At 41.0% G+C, this 18,568-nt stretch overlaps 1 protein-coding gene across 1 annotated transcript; it reads left to right on the top strand.

The window, feature by feature from the left end:
- The first annotated feature begins 3,514 nt into the window (after positions 1 to 3,514).
- Positions 3,515 to 17,145, top strand: si:dkeyp-84f3.5 (uncharacterized protein LOC334144 homolog). Its single transcript, XM_068736527.1, has 2 exons — positions 3,515 to 3,619; positions 14,476 to 17,145. The coding sequence occupies exon 2, from the start codon at positions 14,638 to 14,640 to the stop codon at positions 16,561 to 16,563; it is 1,926 nt and encodes a 641-aa protein (XP_068592628.1). The 5' UTR covers positions 3,515 to 3,619; positions 14,476 to 14,637; the 3' UTR covers positions 16,564 to 17,145.
- Positions 17,146 to 18,568: the final 1,423 nt, after the last annotated feature.

Below are 18,568 nucleotides of genomic sequence, written 5' to 3'. Positions count from 1 at the left end.
CAATGGGAAAGTCAAAGGAGCTCAGCATGGATCTGAAAAAGCGAATCATTGACTTGAACAAGTCACTTGGAGCCATTTCAAAGCAGCTGCAGGTCCCAAGAGCAACAGTGCAAACAATTGTTTGTAAGTATAAAGTGCATGGCACTGTTTTGTCACTGCCACGATCAGGAAGAAAACGCAAGCTATCACCTGCTGCTGAGAGAAAATTGGTCAGGAGGGTGAAGAGTCAACCGAGAACCACCAAAAAGCAGATCTGCCAAGAATTAGAAGCTGCTGGAACACAGGTGTCAGTGTCCACAGTCAAGCGTGTTTTGCATCTCCATGGACTGAGAGGCTGCCGTGCAAGAAGGAAGCCCTTGCTCCAAAAGCGGCACCTTAAGGCTCGACTGAAGTTTGCTGCTGATCACATGGACAAAGATAAGACCTTCTGGAGGAAAGTTCTGTGGTCAGACGAAACAAAAATCGAGCTGTTTGGCCACAATGCCCAGCAATATGTTTGGAGGAGAAAAGGTGAGGCCTTTAACCCCAAGAACACCATGCCTACCGTCAAGCACGGTGGTGGTAGTATTATGCTGTGGGGCTGTTTTGCTGCCAATGGAACTGGTGCTTTACAGAGAGTAAATGGGATAATGAAGAAGGAGGATTACCTTCAAATTCTTCAAGATAACCTAAAATCATCAGCCCGAAGGTTGGGTCTTGGGCGCAGTTGGGTGTTCCAACAGGACAATGACCCCAAACACACATCAAAAGTGGTAATGGCATGGCTAAATCAGGCTAGAATTAGGGTTTTAGAATGGCCTTCCCAAAGTCCTGACTTAAATCCCATTGAGAACATGTGGACAATGCTGAAGAAACAAGTCCATGTCAGAAAGCCATCAAATTTAACTGAACTGCACCAATTCTGTCAAGAGGAGTGGTCAAAGATTCAACGAGAAGCTTGCCAGAAGCTTGTGGATGGCTACCAAAAGCGCCTAATTGAAGTGAAAATGGCCAAGGGACATGTAACCAAATATTAGCACTGCTGTATGTATATTTTTGACCCAGCAGATTTGATCACTTTTTCTGTTAACCCATAATAAAGTCATGAAAGAACCAAACTTCATGAATGTTTTTTGTGACAAAGAAGTATCTGTTCCAATCACTCTATCAGAGAAAAATCAGTGTGGTAGAAATAACGGGGAAACTCAAGAGAGCCATGACATTATGTTCTTTACAAGTGTATGGAAACTTTTGACCACAACTGTATATGCAATTAAGAACAATGTTGATGGATCTGACAAATACAAGGCCCGATATGTAGCCAAAGGATACAGCCAAAAGATGGGTGTATACTGCGAAGAGACATTTTCTCCTACTGCTGACCTGACCAGTATCAGGGTATTGATGCAGATACGTGGTCCCACATCTCCCTGGACTTTGTCACCAGACTACCACCATCTGAGGGCCACACCGCCATTCTGACAGCCAACTCTGCATAGAGTCCATAAATGGTGATAATGATTATGATGTTATTGTGGTTCTTGTGGTTACTATTACTTCCATTATTAAAATGTTATTTGGACCGCGTTTCCTCTCATGGTGTGCTTCTCATAATGACCACATAACTTCACAAAACACTGTGCCTGGAATCTCTTTTTCTTATACAGAAAGAGGTGCAAGTGTGCGTCTCATACACAACTTATCTGATGTAACACATTACTAACAAGCAGCCAATCAAAGTACAAACTTTTTTATTGTTTGTTCACTCCATCATTAATATTATAGTCATGGCCAGTAGAGAGAGCTGTTTTACCAATCAAGTGCTTCTCAGATCACGAACAGCAAACTTCAAAAGGAACAAAACATCCCTGGAGCACACTGATTGATTTGTACCCTTTCATATGCTTTTAATAGTGCAAACATATTTGTATCACTGTTTGCAATATTAAAGGTATTCCAGTCAAGTAGTCAGGAAGCTGGTAAATTATGAGTCATTTGTGATTGTGTATAAATATTTTGAGTAGACTTTTAGTGCTTAAGTCAGCAATTATCAGTAGCTTTTACATTATGTATTATTATTATTCAGATTATTCTCTTTATCACATCATGGCTTTAATTGAGTCGGTAGATCAATCGTGGCGAATCAAAGTGAGACATTAGACCATGTCACCACTATTGGAGTCCCTATAGCAACCATCCTTTCTCAACAGTAGCCTGAACCCACTGCTGTACTTTTTTAATGGCCAAGATGTTATGGATAAAGTGTGCAAATCCATCCTGAATGCATTGGAGACTGCCTTCTAGGAGTTTTTTTTCTTTCACACATGGCAAAAATGTCAGTGGACACCAGTCAGAGCAAAGAATGTCAGCCGTCAACAGTCCATGACATAAAGAAACAAATACTGAAAATGTACAAATGAATTTCACAATATATATACTATATATATATATATATATATATATATATATATATATATATACTATATATATATATATATATATATATATGTATATTACAGTGTATATATGCCCAACTCAACCCATCCTAGAACAATTGGGCACAATAACAATCTCCATAAATCTTTCTTTTGGTTGATCTGAACCATTTTTTGTTATAGGTCTGCTTTGTTATTTCCTCTTTTGGCCACTATGGTCATTTTCTTAAGCTGAATAACTCTGAAATGTCTATTTCTCATGGTGCACTGACCTGGCTGCCACTGATTCATATTGATCGACACTGCATGTTGCAACACCATAGAAACTGATTACACTGTATTCTGATTGCTACATGCCTACCATGTTCTTTGATACACATTTCATTGTGTATTTTTATTTTACTGTCAGGACAGGCTAATATAAGCCTAATGAATACATAAAGTACAGGTTTATTATGTTCCTAAAACAGAACCCATTTTCACTGTGTTGGTTTGATATATTGTCAAGTATTGTGTGTATTGATTTGTGATTGTCTTCATGATATTCCTTGACAAGCAGAGATAACTCATATGTACTCCAGTCAGAATGTGGGAACCTCCCCAGTCATTTGTGATTATGTATAAATATATAATATTAGCTTTCACATCATTATGTATTATTCTGATACTTCAGGCAGCACTTATGATACATGTGTACATTTTGTTAGCATAATAGTTTGGATGTAAATAATTATACACTTTTTTTCTATCTTCTCCAACCTTTTAAAAGATGGTGTGTGCACGCTTTTTTGTAATCATTTTCTATCAATGATAGGACATTGTTTTATATAATGAAGCTATATTTTGGGGGAAATTGACTTCAGTCAACTATAATTGTGAGTGAACTGTGGAACTGTTTCATCCAGGCCATACTACACGGTAAAGCAATATAATCTATAGATTGCGTTCAATAAAGCTCTGCATTGTGAGTTAAAATCTCTGTCATCTATGGGTGTTACAATTAAATTACGTTGTATTTTGCAACGTCACAAAAACGTCACAAACGTATGCTGCGTGCGTCATGATGTCATAGCTGTTACCATTTTAAGATGTTTCGCGAGAAAGAGCTCTGGCCTGCAGCGGCAGACAGCCGTCATCTGAAGAGCAGCACTGATGGATCGCTGCACGTGAAGCTCGCTGTATTCTGAGATGTACCATGATAAGTGGTGAGTTGTGTTTACATCGAGCTGAATGGCTGATTCCTACGTGTTTTATTACACGTGAATAGACGTGCGTTTCTCCCCTTGCTATGTAGCGTTAGCTAGCAGCAGCTAACGTTAGCTATTTTCGGACCACAATATCAGCTTCACGTCCACTTGGAACAATGTGTGGGCTGATCGTGCGTGAGCTTTATCTCGTTCAGTGAGCCCTCAGCAGTGCGTATCAGTTTAAATGAATCATAAGCTTTGCAAATCAGGCTAGCTGTTTGTCTAAAACGGGTCCATGCCTGTGAAGGGGCCTGTCGCCCCCTGGCTGCACACATCGTAGTCTGAACACGATAATCCTAAAATCATACACGCAGACGAAAGTCGTTGTGTCTTCGTCGGAAAAAAGATCTGTCAAAGCTTTGAGGATGAAGATAGCTCCAGAACAAATGAGACAATCTCACCTGTGAGTGTGAGCTTTCGATGTGTTGATTTAGGTAATAACACCTCATATCGTGTCCTCATAACGTGTCCTCATAACGTGTCCTCATAACCGACGTTCTAATGAAAATGCTCATGCTTGTTATTTAATTATGTACAGGTATGATATATTTTTCCTTGGCAGGAGTGTGATATTGTTCAAATTAAAGTCTAATCTGTCATTTGAACCAATCAAACGTTCGAAAGAAGTCCACTTAATGATTTGCTGATACATATATGATAACTATACAAACGTGTTCTATTCAAACCTATATTCTCTTAGCTCTCAAAAGCTATTTTAATTTTTTCTCCAATCCTTTGGAGCATTTTTGCTGTGTTTTCACAAATAAAGCCAAACTAACAATCATATCTACTGTATAGTGGAAATTACACAAAATGTACCTTTTTTTCAGCCTGGTACTGATTATGATACCTGGGCTTTGGGTACCCGCTGATCACGAGTACTAATCTGATACCAGTGTTTAATTGCCAAGCTGTGTGCCTCACTGTGTGTAAGTGAGATCATTCTTTTTATGTTAGGCAACGTCAGGCTCGACTTTTAAACATTGCTTTCCTGACTTTGTAAAACAAAATGTCACAAATAAATACATAAATATTAATTTACTGAATTGTATATTGTATTGAAGGTGCAATATACGTGATTTAGTGCATTAATATAGCAGCAAAAAACTATTTGCTATGTAAAGATATAATTCCAGTTTATTATGTAGGGCTCTAACTAATGATTATTTTCATTATTTATTTCGCTGCCGATTACTTTCTTACTTAATTGTTTGGTCTCCGAAATGTCAGAGAATAGTCCAAGGTGATGATCAGCATTTTCTGACATTTTTGCATGAAAAAAACAACCTAAAAGGAATAATTGATAATCAAAATAGTTGGCAATTATTTTTTGTTGCTCGACTAATTGAGTAGTAACTTTAATTGAATTTCAAATGTTAATCACAAGTCAAATTTTCTACTCTAGATTTTGCATTGTTCCCTCCGTGTACAGACAGCATACTTCTATCATGGGTGGGCATGAACTGTAGTTTAGTTTTGCGTTTACTCAGGTCAAACTAAACTCATCTGAAAAGTAAAGATATGTTTGGATATAATATACATAATATATATGCAATATCCCTGTTATTGACTTATTTACATCCAACCCAGACCGTGTGATTATTATGTTTTTGCTAGCATCCCCTTTAAGCCCACCAGGTAAAAATGTTGATGAAAAAAATGAATATTAACATATTTATTGTCCTGCGTACACATAAACAACACATGCTTATCATGCATTGTCATTGCAATGAACCCAACAATGCAGTTACTGTATTTATGCAGCATGTGGTCTGTTTGTTATAATGCTAAAACTCAAATTTTGATTTTAAAAGAAACAATCTTTCTAATTTAAGTTATATTTAGTGAGTTATTCAAAACACTAATAACTTCACCATCAATCAAAAACATTAGTATGGTTTAGTAGTATTATTTAGGAGTATTTAGCAATAACAGGACTAGAAGTATGAAAATCATCTTCTGAGTAGCGATGTCGTAATACCATGTTTCCCTCTTTTGATACTGAACTTGATGCTGATACCAGTGCATTTAAAATATAATAATCTTAACAAGTCATTATTCCTCTCTAATATCTATTTTATTCTGCATTGAAATAATCTCCTCCAAACAATTCTATTTATTACATTTTCTTGCCAAAAACAAAATTTTACAAGATTACACTTGAACACAGCATGTTACTAGAGATGGGTGTTGTTTGGATTTTATCAATACCACTACTCTTATCGATGAGTTATCAGTGTGATTCTTTATCGATACTCTTCAGTTCTTTCGCATTACTAAATAAATGCTTTAAAATATATTCTTTAAAAAAAATAATAAATGCAGATGTTTATGTATAACTAAATATTGTTTCTAGAGCTGCACCAGTGATGTTTTCAACAGCAAAGTCACTATATAAACTCAGTATCTCATTGGAAAGAAATCTAAAATGTAAATGTAATAGATCATATTCCTTAGTGAAGTACTTGGTGAGTATCAGTCATTCCTCCTGCTGATGGGATTCACTGGCTGCAGGTACGACTGAGGGAGGAGAGGCTGCTTTGTTTCAGCCAGCAGATGAGTGTACAAGGATATTAGGATGCATGGTAAACTGAGCTCAACATGACAACATACAGACAGCTTTTGTTTTAGCTTGTTTGCAACAATCTGCTATCATGCTTTGTTCACACCAAATGTGAACAGAATTATCCGTATTGCGTCACTCGTGCTAGTTTTACCGCTGAATCATTTGCGTTTCTTCGTGACACTCACGCTAGATGCTCTGGAGAGGGGAGGGGCTAACCTCCATGTAGACAACGTTTCATCAGTGATGGCAGAAATAACCACTATTGCTGCTTTGTAGATGTTGTGGAAGTAATAGATACAGCCTTTTCCCACCATTTCTGATTCAACAATGTTTTAGTGGCAACAGGAGAATCTCAACGCTGATGGGCTTTAACGACACAGCATTGCATGCATTTCTTAAATATGCAAATTACCGCTGTCATGAATTTGTGTCTATTTGCGTTTTTGTATTGACTTTTTATGTAATCGTGCTGCTCGAAAAGATTGCTTTGCGTTTGGTGTAAGCCGACTTAGTGCTTTGTGCTTGTATAAATTAAGTAGCGGTGAATGAAAGACTGTGGACAGAGCAGATTGAAATATTACTTTGTGTTTATATGTTAATGCTTGTTGAACAGGTGGTGTATTGATGGTCCTAAAGTATTGTTTTTTTTTCTCACAAAGGTTTTATTGCACTTAGTAAAGAGTGTTGTTATAGTAGCCCTGATGCTGTGGATTGGTTTGGAACACCCATAATAGTGTATCTCTATCTTGCATATGTTTATATGTTTATTGTTGTTGCATATTTTGCCTACTGTAGACATTTCAAGGTTCAGTGATTTTTAATATAATAAGGAAGTGGAAGTTTCCATTGTACACATCCAACTACAGGCACGTGAGTTGAAAGACTTGAAATGTGCACAGGGTCAGATTTCATAGCTGTGGTTTCTTTGGCAGATTTCACTCAGAATTGTATTCTTTGTGGGTTTGTTGTTAACACCCTTAACTAGTTTGCATTGTTGGGGTTGTGTGTTTTGCTAAGTACAATGATATTAATCTGAATACAACATTATCTTCAGTTTATCAAAATGTATTTGGTTGTAAATTAGCAACTTATTGCAAGTTGTGTTCACAACTTGTTTCCGCACACGTGATGAATCCACATGCCAATGTACCAAAGACAGGCAGCTTCCAGCATGGCTTCCAACCCATCTGGGGTCACTATATTGGTCTAAAAGGGGCATGAGAGACTTGAACTTGGGCGACTGGCTCAGTGGAAGAGCAGGGTCGTTCTTCAATCAGAGGATCGGTAGTTCGATCCCCGGCTGCGCTAGTCCATGTTGATGTGTCCTTGGGCAAGACACTTGGGCAAGACACTTGCCCAAGTGTGAATTGCTCCTGCACACTGTTTCTGTGGTATATGAATGGGCATGAATGATTAGATAGTCCTGATGGGCAGGTGGCAACTTGCATGGTAGCCCCTGCCATCAGTGTATGAATGGGTGTGAATGATGACATGTAGTGTGAAAGCGCTTCAAGTGGTCGGAAGACTATAAAAGCGCTATGCAAGTACAGTCTATTTACCATGTACTTGTTGTCTGGTAATGCAGAGAGCTTCTCTCAAGCACCTCGTTCTACTAATATCCTTGGATGGTGGAGCTCTCAGTGATACATTTAAATTTTTAAGAGCAACTTATTACCTTGTTTTAGTTTTACCTTTTCTAGAGGAGTTCTGCATTTTGCAATATGGGTTGGGGGGAAGTTGCTGTGAGCTATGTGAAACCACAACTACTCAAGATGTACCGGCACAGCATGAATGGTACATGCAGATACTGAATCCTGATCCGATACTTGTTTTTTCCTTGATAGTAAAGCTGCACAGTCCACACTTAAAGTGCATTAAGGTTATTCAAATTAATAAAATCTATATAATTGACTACTGGATAGTAGGGCTGGGCGGTATACCGGTTTTAATTTCCCATATGATATGAATTTTTCATAATATACCGTCATACCGGTATAGCCGAAACAACTGCTGTCACTCTTCAACAGTAAGTAAAATATATTGTTCGCCGCGAAGAGTGCTACGGTTGGAGCTACTTATGTAGTGAGAGGGACCCCTAAATTATGGTTATAACTTTATAACACAACAATTAATAACCCACAACTAATGCTTTTTAACAGGGAAACACCACGGCACACAACAGTTTGTGACACATAAACAATTTGTAACACTAATAATTGTACATTTATAAAAGCCGAACAGCATGCTGGGTACAGCTCGGTAGCTAGCCGTTAGCACAACAGTCTGCTAACAGCTGGGAGAGGCTCTGTTGCGTTACTTAAAGAACAGAAAAGAGCGATGCAGGAGGAACAAAGAGAGACCGGAGATGCACCAATAGAGTCTGTGCCCAAGAGAGGAGCTGTGTCTGCTGTTTGGAAGTGTTTTGGTTTTAAAAAATCCGACGTTTTGCGAGTTTGGAGCCACTGTTGATGCCGCTGGTGGTAACACGAGCAACTTACGTCATCTCCGCAGAAAACGTGAGTTATTTTCATGTGTGTAATAGATGCAATCTGAAATTTACACCTTGAAAACTGCAAACCTATCAACTAAATGATATGCTTATTATACATATTACAAACAAAAACACTTTAAAAACCAAAAAAAAGTATGTGAATATCACGTGACTCTTCACGTACACGGGGCATGCGCCGATGTAAACAGGAAGTAGATTGTCGTATTTTGTAACTAAGCAACCAGAGTAATAAAGTAGTCTTTAATGATCGTAAGTATGTGTTTGATACTTAAGATCTTCTCTAAAATCTTCCTCTATGAACTCAAACAGATGCAGTTCGTGGAAAATTTTATAAGTTTTATTTTTCAGACGTAACGTTAGTTACAGCGCTGCGGGTCTCTCTCCCTCCCTCCCCCACTCACGCCGCTCACTGATCGCTACAATAACAGCTGTTTCCTCCACAGACATGCAGACTTTAACTGGACAACAGCTGCTAGTAAAGACAACAAGGTCAGCAACACCTGTAATCAGTTGTCCATCTTAAATTAACCTGGTAGTCGATCGCAGGTGTCTACGTCATCGTTTCCAAACTTATGCGTTTACGTCCGTCCAGACAAACTTATTATATTTATAGATTTGTTACCTTTTAATCATGTATTACCTACCTAGTACAGGAAATACAGATAGGACAGACAGAACAAAAACATATCGGCGGGTGCTCCGGGAAACGCATTTCTCAAACCCTACCAGCATCATTCCCCCACCCCAATGCTCGCTTCGCCCACATGTCGGCCCCCTCAGGGGGCAGGCGTACCCACACTTCCAGCGCATGCGGTCGGGCGGCGCACCCGCCCTCCGGTGTCGTTTGGCTACCTGGTTGATCGTGCCAGTAGCATATGCTTGTCTCAAAGATTAAGCCATGCAAGTCTACGTACACACGGCCGGTACAGTGAAACTGCGAATGACTCATTAAATCATTATGGTTCCTTTGATCGCTCTAACGTTACTTGGATAACTGTGGCAGTTCTAGAGCTAATGCATGCAAACAAGTGCTGACCTTCAGGGATGCGTGCATTTATCTGACCCAAAACCCATGCGGAGTGTCTCGGCTGCTTTGGTGACTAGATAACCTTGAGCCGATCGTTGGCCCTCGTGGCAGCGACGCCTCATTCGAATGTCTGCCAACTTTCGATGGTACTTTCTGTGCCTACCATGGTGACCACGGGTAACAGGTAATCAGGGTTCGATTCCGGAGAGAGAGCCTGAGAAACGGCTACGACATCCAAGGTAGCAGGCGCGCAAATTACCCACTCCTGACTTGGGGAGGTAGTGACAGGATTCTTTCGAGGCCCTGTAATTGGAATGAGTACACTTTAAATCCTTTAACAAGGATCAATTGGAGGGCAAGTCTGGTGCCAGCAGCCGCAGTAATTCCAGCTCCAATAGCATATCTTAAAGTTGCTGCAGTTAAAAAGCTTGTAGTTGGATCTCGGGATCGAGCTGATGGTCCACCGCGAGGTGAGCTACTCTCTGTCCAAGCCCCTACCTCTCGGCGCCCCCTCGGTGCTCTTAACTGAGTGTCCCGCAGGGTCCGAAGCGGTTACTTTGAAAAAATTAGAGTGTTCAAAGCAGGCCCAGTCGCCTGAATACCGCAGCTAGGAATAATGGAATAGGACACCGGTTCTATTTTGTGGGTTTTCTCTCTGAACTGGGGCCATGATTAAGTGGGACAGCCGGGGCCATTCGTATTAAGAAGCGCTCCATTTATTTATTTATTTATTTTGAACGTCCGGTTCTTCACGCACAAGCAACATCAGTCAAGGCGAAAATCAAAAACATTCTATGGCAACTGGACCGGGTCATATAGGCTACGATGTTTTTGACAAGTTCATTAAATTATCATTATTATTAGAGGAAATTATAGGGGCATTTTTTGCCCCTCTCCTAGTGATATCAGAGGCAAAATTATATTTCTTAGAGGCAGTTTTGCCCTTGTGTATTTCCAACGCTGGTCTTAGGACCCAGGGGAATGTAGGTGAAGAAAGCAGGAAGAGACGGAAGACACGCCACACAAACAGCTGTTCACAGCTCGCTGCCGGCCGGTTCTTGTGTTAAAAATGTCTGCTTAATAATTAAACGCTCGATAAAATAATTTTCGGCGTTAATTAGTTAATGCGAAAAAAATACTGTGATATACCGTGAAACCGGTATAATCTTACAAAATACCGTAATATACATTTTTGGTCATACCGCCCAGCCCTACTGGATAGCCTTGCATTGCATTATGGAAAAATTGCCTGCATCAAAGCTAATGTTTTTGTTTTGTTTTTACAAAAAAATTAAAGAATGAAAATTGTGTTTGTTGCTTCGGTGTAGCCGTTGCCTGAGTTACCTGAACAAAATGTATTCATTTGCGTCATCTATAAATCCATTGCACCGTTTAGGATGCTTTCCCACGGCCTTCAAGACCGCCAGAGTCACCCCCCTTCTGAAGAAACCATCACTTGACCCTTCTGATGTCAAGAACTTCAGACCGGTTTCTCTTCTACCCTTTCTATCCAAAACACTTGAACGTGCTGTCTTTAACCAACTGTCTTTCTATCTCCACCAAAACAGCCTTTTGGACCCCCACCAGTCCGGGTTCAAAGTGGGTCACTCGACAGAGACGGCCCTCCTTGCGGTGACAGAGTCGCTTCACGCCGCGAGAGCTAACTCTCTCTCCACTGTCCTGATTCTCCTGGACTTGTCTGCGGCGTTTGACACTGTGAACCATCAAATCCTCCTCTCATCCCTCGAGGGGATGGGCGTCTCAGGCTCTGCACTCTCCCTGTTTGCATCCTACCTGACGGGTCGATCCTACCAGGTGACCTGGAGGGGGGCCGTGTCAGAACCACGCATGCTGACTACGGGGGTTCCGCAAGGGTCAGTCCTGGGCCCCCTTCTCTTCTCGCTCTACACAACATCTCTGGGTTCTGTTATTCGCTCGCATGACTTCTCCTACCATTGTTATGCCGATGACACCCAGCTGGTCTTGTCATTTCCCCCCGGTGATACCCAAGTGGAGACGCGCATCGCTGCGTGTTTGGCTGACATCTCGAAGTGGATGACGACACACCACCTCAAGCTCAACCTAGACAAAACTGAGCTACTGTTCCTCCCGGGGAAGGGTTGCCCGCACCGGGACCTGTCCATCACCATTGATGATACCGTGGTGACGCCAACTCGGACTGCAAGGAACCTGGGTGTGACCCTGGATGACCAACTGTCATTCTCGGCAAACATTTCATCCGTTACACGCTCCTGCAGATTCCTGCTCTACAACATCAGGAGGATTCGTCCCTTCCTGACTGACGAGACGGCGCAGGTTCTCATCCAGGCTCTTGTCATCTCCCGCCTGGACTACTGCAACTCTCTACTCGCCGGAGCCCCGGCGTCGGCCATCAGACCTCTGGAGCTTGTCCAGAAAGCTGCAGCTCGCCTGGTGTTCAATCGCCCCAAGTTCTCCCACACAACTTCCTTTCTTCGTTCTCTACACTGGCTACCTGTAAGAGCTCGCATCCAGTTTAAGACTCTGGTGCTAGCCTACAGGGCAGTGAAAGGAACAGCTCATTCCTATCTCCAGGCCATGGTCAAGCCTTACACCCCCGCCCGACCACTTCGCTCTGCTGCCTCGGGGCGATTGGTTGCCCCGTCGCTCAGAGGTCCTGGCAGCCGATCGACCCGGTCACGGCTGTTTTCTGTCCTGGCCCCACAGTGGTGGAATGAACTTCCCACTGACGTCAGGACAGCGGAGTCGCTGCCCATCTTTTGGCGCAGGCTGAAAACCCACCTCTTCAGGAAGTGCTACCCTGAGCCTTCCACTTAGCGCTTATTGTTTTCATACTAGCTTGTTGCACTTATTGTATTCGTACTACTTATAGCACTAACTGTTTTTCTTGTTTCTGCACTGTACTTTGGCTCTGAGTTATGCTCTGCTTCATGCTCTTAGATGCTTGTTTGGAAAAGGAAATGTACTTATGACTTCTGGTGACTAGTAGTTCTTTTGATTACCAATGTTGAATGCACTTATTGTAAGTCGCTTTGGATAAAAGCGTCTGCTAAATGACTGTAATGTAATGTACATGAATCTGTGATTAAAGACCGTGCACCATAAGATGAACGCAGGAGACTTTCACACTTGGCTGAAATGAAACAAGTGCACATAAATTAGGTAAATAACATGAATAATCAGTTTCTTACTGCGTTTTACTTTTTGAGTTGCTGTTACCACTTTTTGTTTTTCCAAAAAGCCAGTGGTTGGGGAGGGATTGACCGGGGTGACCGTGGCTAAGTGGAGAGCAGGGCCGCCTTTCAATCAGAGGGTCAGTGGTTCGATCCCCGGCTCCTACTCAATGTCAATGTGTCCTTGAGCAAGACACTTAACCTCAAAAGAAATTGCTCCCGTAGCTGCGACTACGGTGTAGATAGATACTAGTTGTAAGTAGCTTTAGATAAAAGCGTCTGCTAAATGACTGTAATGTAATATTCATTGATCCAACTTTATCTCTCCGGATTGCGATGCCTCAGGGAATCTGCCGATACTGAGTACTGTGCGCTCTTTCTCTTAGATTAAAACGTGCTGACATCACTGCACATAGCCCCACCTAGTGCTGACACAAAAAATTGAGTTCTCAGCTTGTCTTATCTGAATGAATGCAACTGATAGCAGAAACACTGAATTTCATTATGACATTGACAAAGAAACTGCATTTGATGTAGATCAATCACTCTATGACCAATACCCAATTTGCTAAATAAGATACCGGTGGCGATGCCAATTTGGTGTATCAGATCGGTGTTTCCCAAGTTGTCAAACAAGGTACTTTGATCCAACACCAGGAGGACAGGAATTGGGTCAACACAATTCTTCAAAGGCCTATTATGAGTAGAAGAGCGAATGGGGAAATTCTTAGGTCTGCAGCCTCTAAAGATTCCAAACATTTCAAAGTACAAAATCCTTATGCTCTTTGAAGCCATCAACTGAATATGTGGTTGAAGGGACAGACACTTGTGTGCTGGGATTAAGGAGGAAAAGACATACATGCTCATAGTAGAAGGCAATGCTTGTCTTACCTTAAGAAAATGGGGTGTTCACAAAATATCTACCGCAGTAGGAAAGTATAGATCAAAGTTTTTGGCAAATAATTGTCAAACTGTCACAAAATCGCAAAACGCTATTTCTCTGTGTGAGAAAATGACCCTACCTCTCACTTGATTTATTACCCTTTTATTACCTTAAATGCACAGCATGATGATCATTGAGTAAATTATGGTCCCATTTCGAGTAAAGCAGGGTTTGCTTTAGGGCGGGCTACCTTGTGATTGACAGGTTGCTACCGCTACCAGATCTGTATACAGCGTCTCTGCCACTCCTCCGTAGTCCAAATATGGTCACTTTCGTTCACTGGTTGCAAAACGGCAAGATGCCGACAACCGTAATCCAGAATGGCGACGGCCAAGACGCCAAACACAAGGCTTCATAACGCCAGTCCACAAACCAATGGGTGACGTCACGACGACCACGTCCACTTCTTATACAGTCTATGGGTTAAACCTGTACTGGCAGTCAATCTGAATTATTTAATGTGGCATCCAACTTGGATTATTTAAAATTAATGCAAAGTAATACTGCAGTCATTTGGCATATATTTTTAGAAATTTAGTTTGACAAATTTTGGCTTCAGTGGTTTGTTAATTCTTGTTTTTATCCCCCCCCAGGTGCTGAATCAAAATGAAAAACCTTGCAGAGGGATGAACGTTCTCACAAGGACATTTTTAGAAAATCAGTCTGTTGGAAGAGTGGACATACCAATTCTCACATGGAAGCCAATTCTGTGGTTGTCTGGATATATTTTTACTAATACTGCAGATTGAAAAGTGATGCCATCAGCACGTCGCCAAAATATATTCATCATGGAAAATCAGAAATCAGTGAACACTATTGCTTCAACGCAGTTGAGTGGAGAATCTAGTGCCTTCATCTGCACTGAATGTGGTGATGGGTTCAGTCAGTACTCCAATGTGTTGGCCCACATGGCCATTCATGGACCTTTGGAGTCATTTTCCTTGGATGGCTCCTCAAATGGATTTGAAGTCCCCCGAGAATATGTGCTACAAGAAAATGGTACACTGACAGTTGTGAATGGTTTCGAGACACATTCTTCTGTAAAACCAGTATCTCCTGGAGTCCTGCCATCGCATTTCCCATCCCCCATCAAACCAGTGTCTCCAACCCTCAGGCCACAGCCTTCTCCTTATAGAGATGTGTTCAGGCCAAGGCCATCAGACTCAAACTTGGACAAGTCTCGTCAGGGCCATTACCGTTGTGAAATATGTAGCAGATCATTCAACAGCCTACAGAGTTTACATCGTCACCAGCAGTATCGAAACACTGAGCGAGGTTACAAGTGCACTCTGTGTTGTAAGATCTTTGAAGGTAGACAGGACCTTAAGAAACACCTCCAAGACCATACCAATGAAAGGTTTCACTGCTGTAGTCATTGTGGTAAGCGATTCCTTAAAGTGGATGCACTTAATGCTCATCAAAAAGAAAATCACTTCGTCCCCAAGGCTTTAGGTTTGAGTAAATCTTTGAATAAGCAGGAAAAGAAGAACGAGAAAACATATGCTTGTAGAAAGTGCAAGTGCAATTTTTTCTGGATGTCAGATTTTCAGACACATTCACTGCACCACTGCAAAGGAAAAGGGCCTGATGCTACTTTGGCATCCGAAATCGAAATTGAGGTGAACTCTAACAACATAGAAGACCTACCACTTCAAAACTGCTACAGTAATGGTACATCTATTGATGTTAAGAATGTCGGTAGTAAAATCCTAAGGGATACTAGTGATGAGATTAATACTGAATTGTCTTCCACACCATACAGATGTGGTTTATGTGGGGATCGTTTCCAAAAATTAACCGCTCTGAAGGAGCATCATCTCACACATCAAACTCAGGAGGAAATAGATCAGCTGAATCAAGAATCACAAAAATCCTTTAAGCGAAGAATGCCACCTAAAGGCAGACGTAGAAGGGCAAGTAATCCAAATGGCAAACTGCATCCTTGCAAGCACTGTCATCGCGTCTTTAATCATTCCAGTAGTTTATCCCGGCACATGAGATACCACAAGGGTACTATGCACACATGTGTATTTTGTGGTAGACATTTTCCACAGCGCTGTGATTTGAGAAGGCATATAGCCATGTACCACAAAACTGAACAGGAAAAGAAACCAGGTCCAAAACACTTATTCACAAATCCACAAAATGATCCTGCCCCCATTCTTAATGGCGACAAAAACTTAAGCTCTCCTGATGAGATAACCAAGAGCTCCTCTGACAATGAACAAACGGCATCACCAGAGCAACATCCAAAGGGGAAACAATCAGGAAAAGCGGGCAGAGTTAACTACAAGTGTCAGGAATGTGGAAAGAGATTTGGGCTGTTATGTGTGTACCAACGCCACTTGCGCTATCATAAAAAGGAACCTAGTAAGTGTCCGAGGTGTCCAGCTCAATTCAAGAACCCTTCATCCCTGGAGCTTCACCTTCAAAATCATCCTAGCATTGGAGAAGCTGATGATGTTGGACAAACCTCTCAAGGCACTGGTTCCAGTAGGGACCCTGTCTTAGAGAAGGGTAATGCAGAGGACATAGAGGATGACTTCATGGACCACACTGAAAATGATAAAGGAACTTCTTCAGAGGTTCTTTATGAATGCACTGAGTGCACTGAGACATTCTTATGCTTGGACACGTTTCTTCAGCACCAGACTTCTCATGGCTCAGAAAACAACGGGTAACTATCATGTCAGACCCACTTGTTATTGTTATTGCCAACAATCAATCGCTCGGTAGTTGAGTGTTTTTGACTTTCAGTAGTAATGCAAATATTTTAATAACTGTATACTGATGTAAAGTTTATAACGTTTCTTTTTGAATAACTACTTTTATATACACTTTTTCTTTGGCATGAAGAGAACATTTCTGTTTATTAGTGAATTTCACAAACCAATGGGAATCAGGAGACAAGGCTTGGATGGGAAGCATACCAAATTAATTTTTTATTAAAATGATAAAAACAAAACGTTTGACATTGGTTAATTGCAAACCTAGTATTCTCCAACAGGCTACAGGTACAGTTAACTGTCCCATCAATTGTTGACTAGCAAGTATGAACAGGAGGCTTCTCATTGTATTTTTAGTGGCTACCAATGCTGTTACTGTCAATCATATTACTACATATTCCATGATGTTTTACTCGCAATTTTTGTGATTTTGATATTGCCTGTAATAAGTGATATGTGTATGTCTTCCTTTTGAAAGGGTAGCATTGTCACGGAGTGGATTTTTAATTGTGCCATTAAAGTTGTACAGAGAAATTATTTTATGTGCCATCAGTTTTGCTTTGACTCCCTTTTCACGGTTATCTGGCTATAAGAAAACCCCACTGGCTAAATAATTTAGTTCCTTTCTACATACTATTAAGGTGTCTTATTTCTCATTGTACAGCAAACTAATAGCAACTGCAGAGAGAGAAATCCTTGTGTGGGTTGTGGATCAGAAATGTTGGCACATGCATCAGCCACTCGATTTTTGAAATTCTTGACACGGTTCTTGTGATTTTGTGACACTTAAAAAAAAAAAAAAAAAAAAAAAAAAATGGTTCATAAGAAACCATTAATCAATCACAACCATTAATGTGATTGGTTTAATATTGGTTCTTACGGCCTCTATTGAATATATCTCTTTGACTCCTAGTACTCGTATCAAAAGACACTGTGCTAGGCAGCAATACACACTGCTATCCTGAGTCCACAAGGACTTTAACTAAAAAGATGTCCATAGTAGCTTTGTGAGCATAGTGTATCCGATGACAAGCAAGATGGTGATACATAAGAACTAGGGAAAAGGGGACTACACATGTTGCATTATCTTCATACCAGTACAGATTACTCTGCGTGCCCTTTCTACTTAATGCCTAGAATCAACCTTGTGCCGTAACATAACTTTTCAATGGAGAATTCTGTATTCCTGACTTGTTTTAAGTTTATTGACATCTCTATTATACTACTCTTGCCAAATTACTAATGTAGTAACAACCATGCATCTCAGCAATGTTGTCCATTTTAGTCATGGTAATGGGGCTGTAAGGCAGTAAGTCTGCCATACTGCCTATTAGGCATTGTTTATACTCAAGCTTGGCAACATAGCGCTAGCCTCCGCAGATGGTGCGCAAGCATTCACAAGAAGTTTTGCTCAACGCACTGTTTGTTGCATTATTCTCCAAAACGCCAGAGGGTATATCATAAGGACGAGTGGAAACAGCAAAATCCCATAAACAGACCTCCACAATGCCGAGAAGGGATTGTAATTCACTGTAAACTCATATCTCATATTCACTACTTGATTACATTTATAGAAGCTAGTTGCGGAGCCTTCACACGCGTCTCACACCAGCTGACCATTAACTACGCTTTAGTCCTTGTGGCCAACCAAAGTACTGCAATGATCTGCTGTGGCCCAAAAAAAACACAATGAACACAAAAATACAAAATGTTTTTATTTGATCCATTACAGAGTGATGCCAGTGCAGTTTCGAAAAGAAAATGTTTGCTTCAGTATTTCTTGAACCTGAATTAATGCAGACATACTGGTTCCGTAACTTTTAGTGGAACATACTCAATACAGAGGACTGAGTGGGTGTGTGCCCTACTTCTTTGACAACAGTCAACAGTGTGTAGAAGCCGAATGCTTGGCATGTGGTATTGCTGTTTGCAGCTGTCTTAAGAACAGCTCATACTAACA

This window comes from Cebidichthys violaceus, unplaced genomic scaffold (assembly GCF_023349555.1).
Source record: "Cebidichthys violaceus isolate CVI_PGR_0920_01 unplaced genomic scaffold, fCebVio1.0.p SCAF_7, whole genome shotgun sequence".
Classification (NCBI taxonomy): Eukaryota; Metazoa; Chordata; class Actinopteri; order Perciformes; family Stichaeidae; genus Cebidichthys; species Cebidichthys violaceus.
The sequence above is the reverse complement of the archived record's forward strand: the minus strand, read 5'-3'. Positions and strand labels throughout refer to the sequence as shown.

What these genes read in the sequence shown, in the direction of transcription:
- si:dkeyp-84f3.5 (XM_068736527.1), top strand. Translation starts at nt 14,638, where the DNA reads ATGCCATCAGCACGTCGCCAAAATATATTCATCATGGAAAATCAGAAA.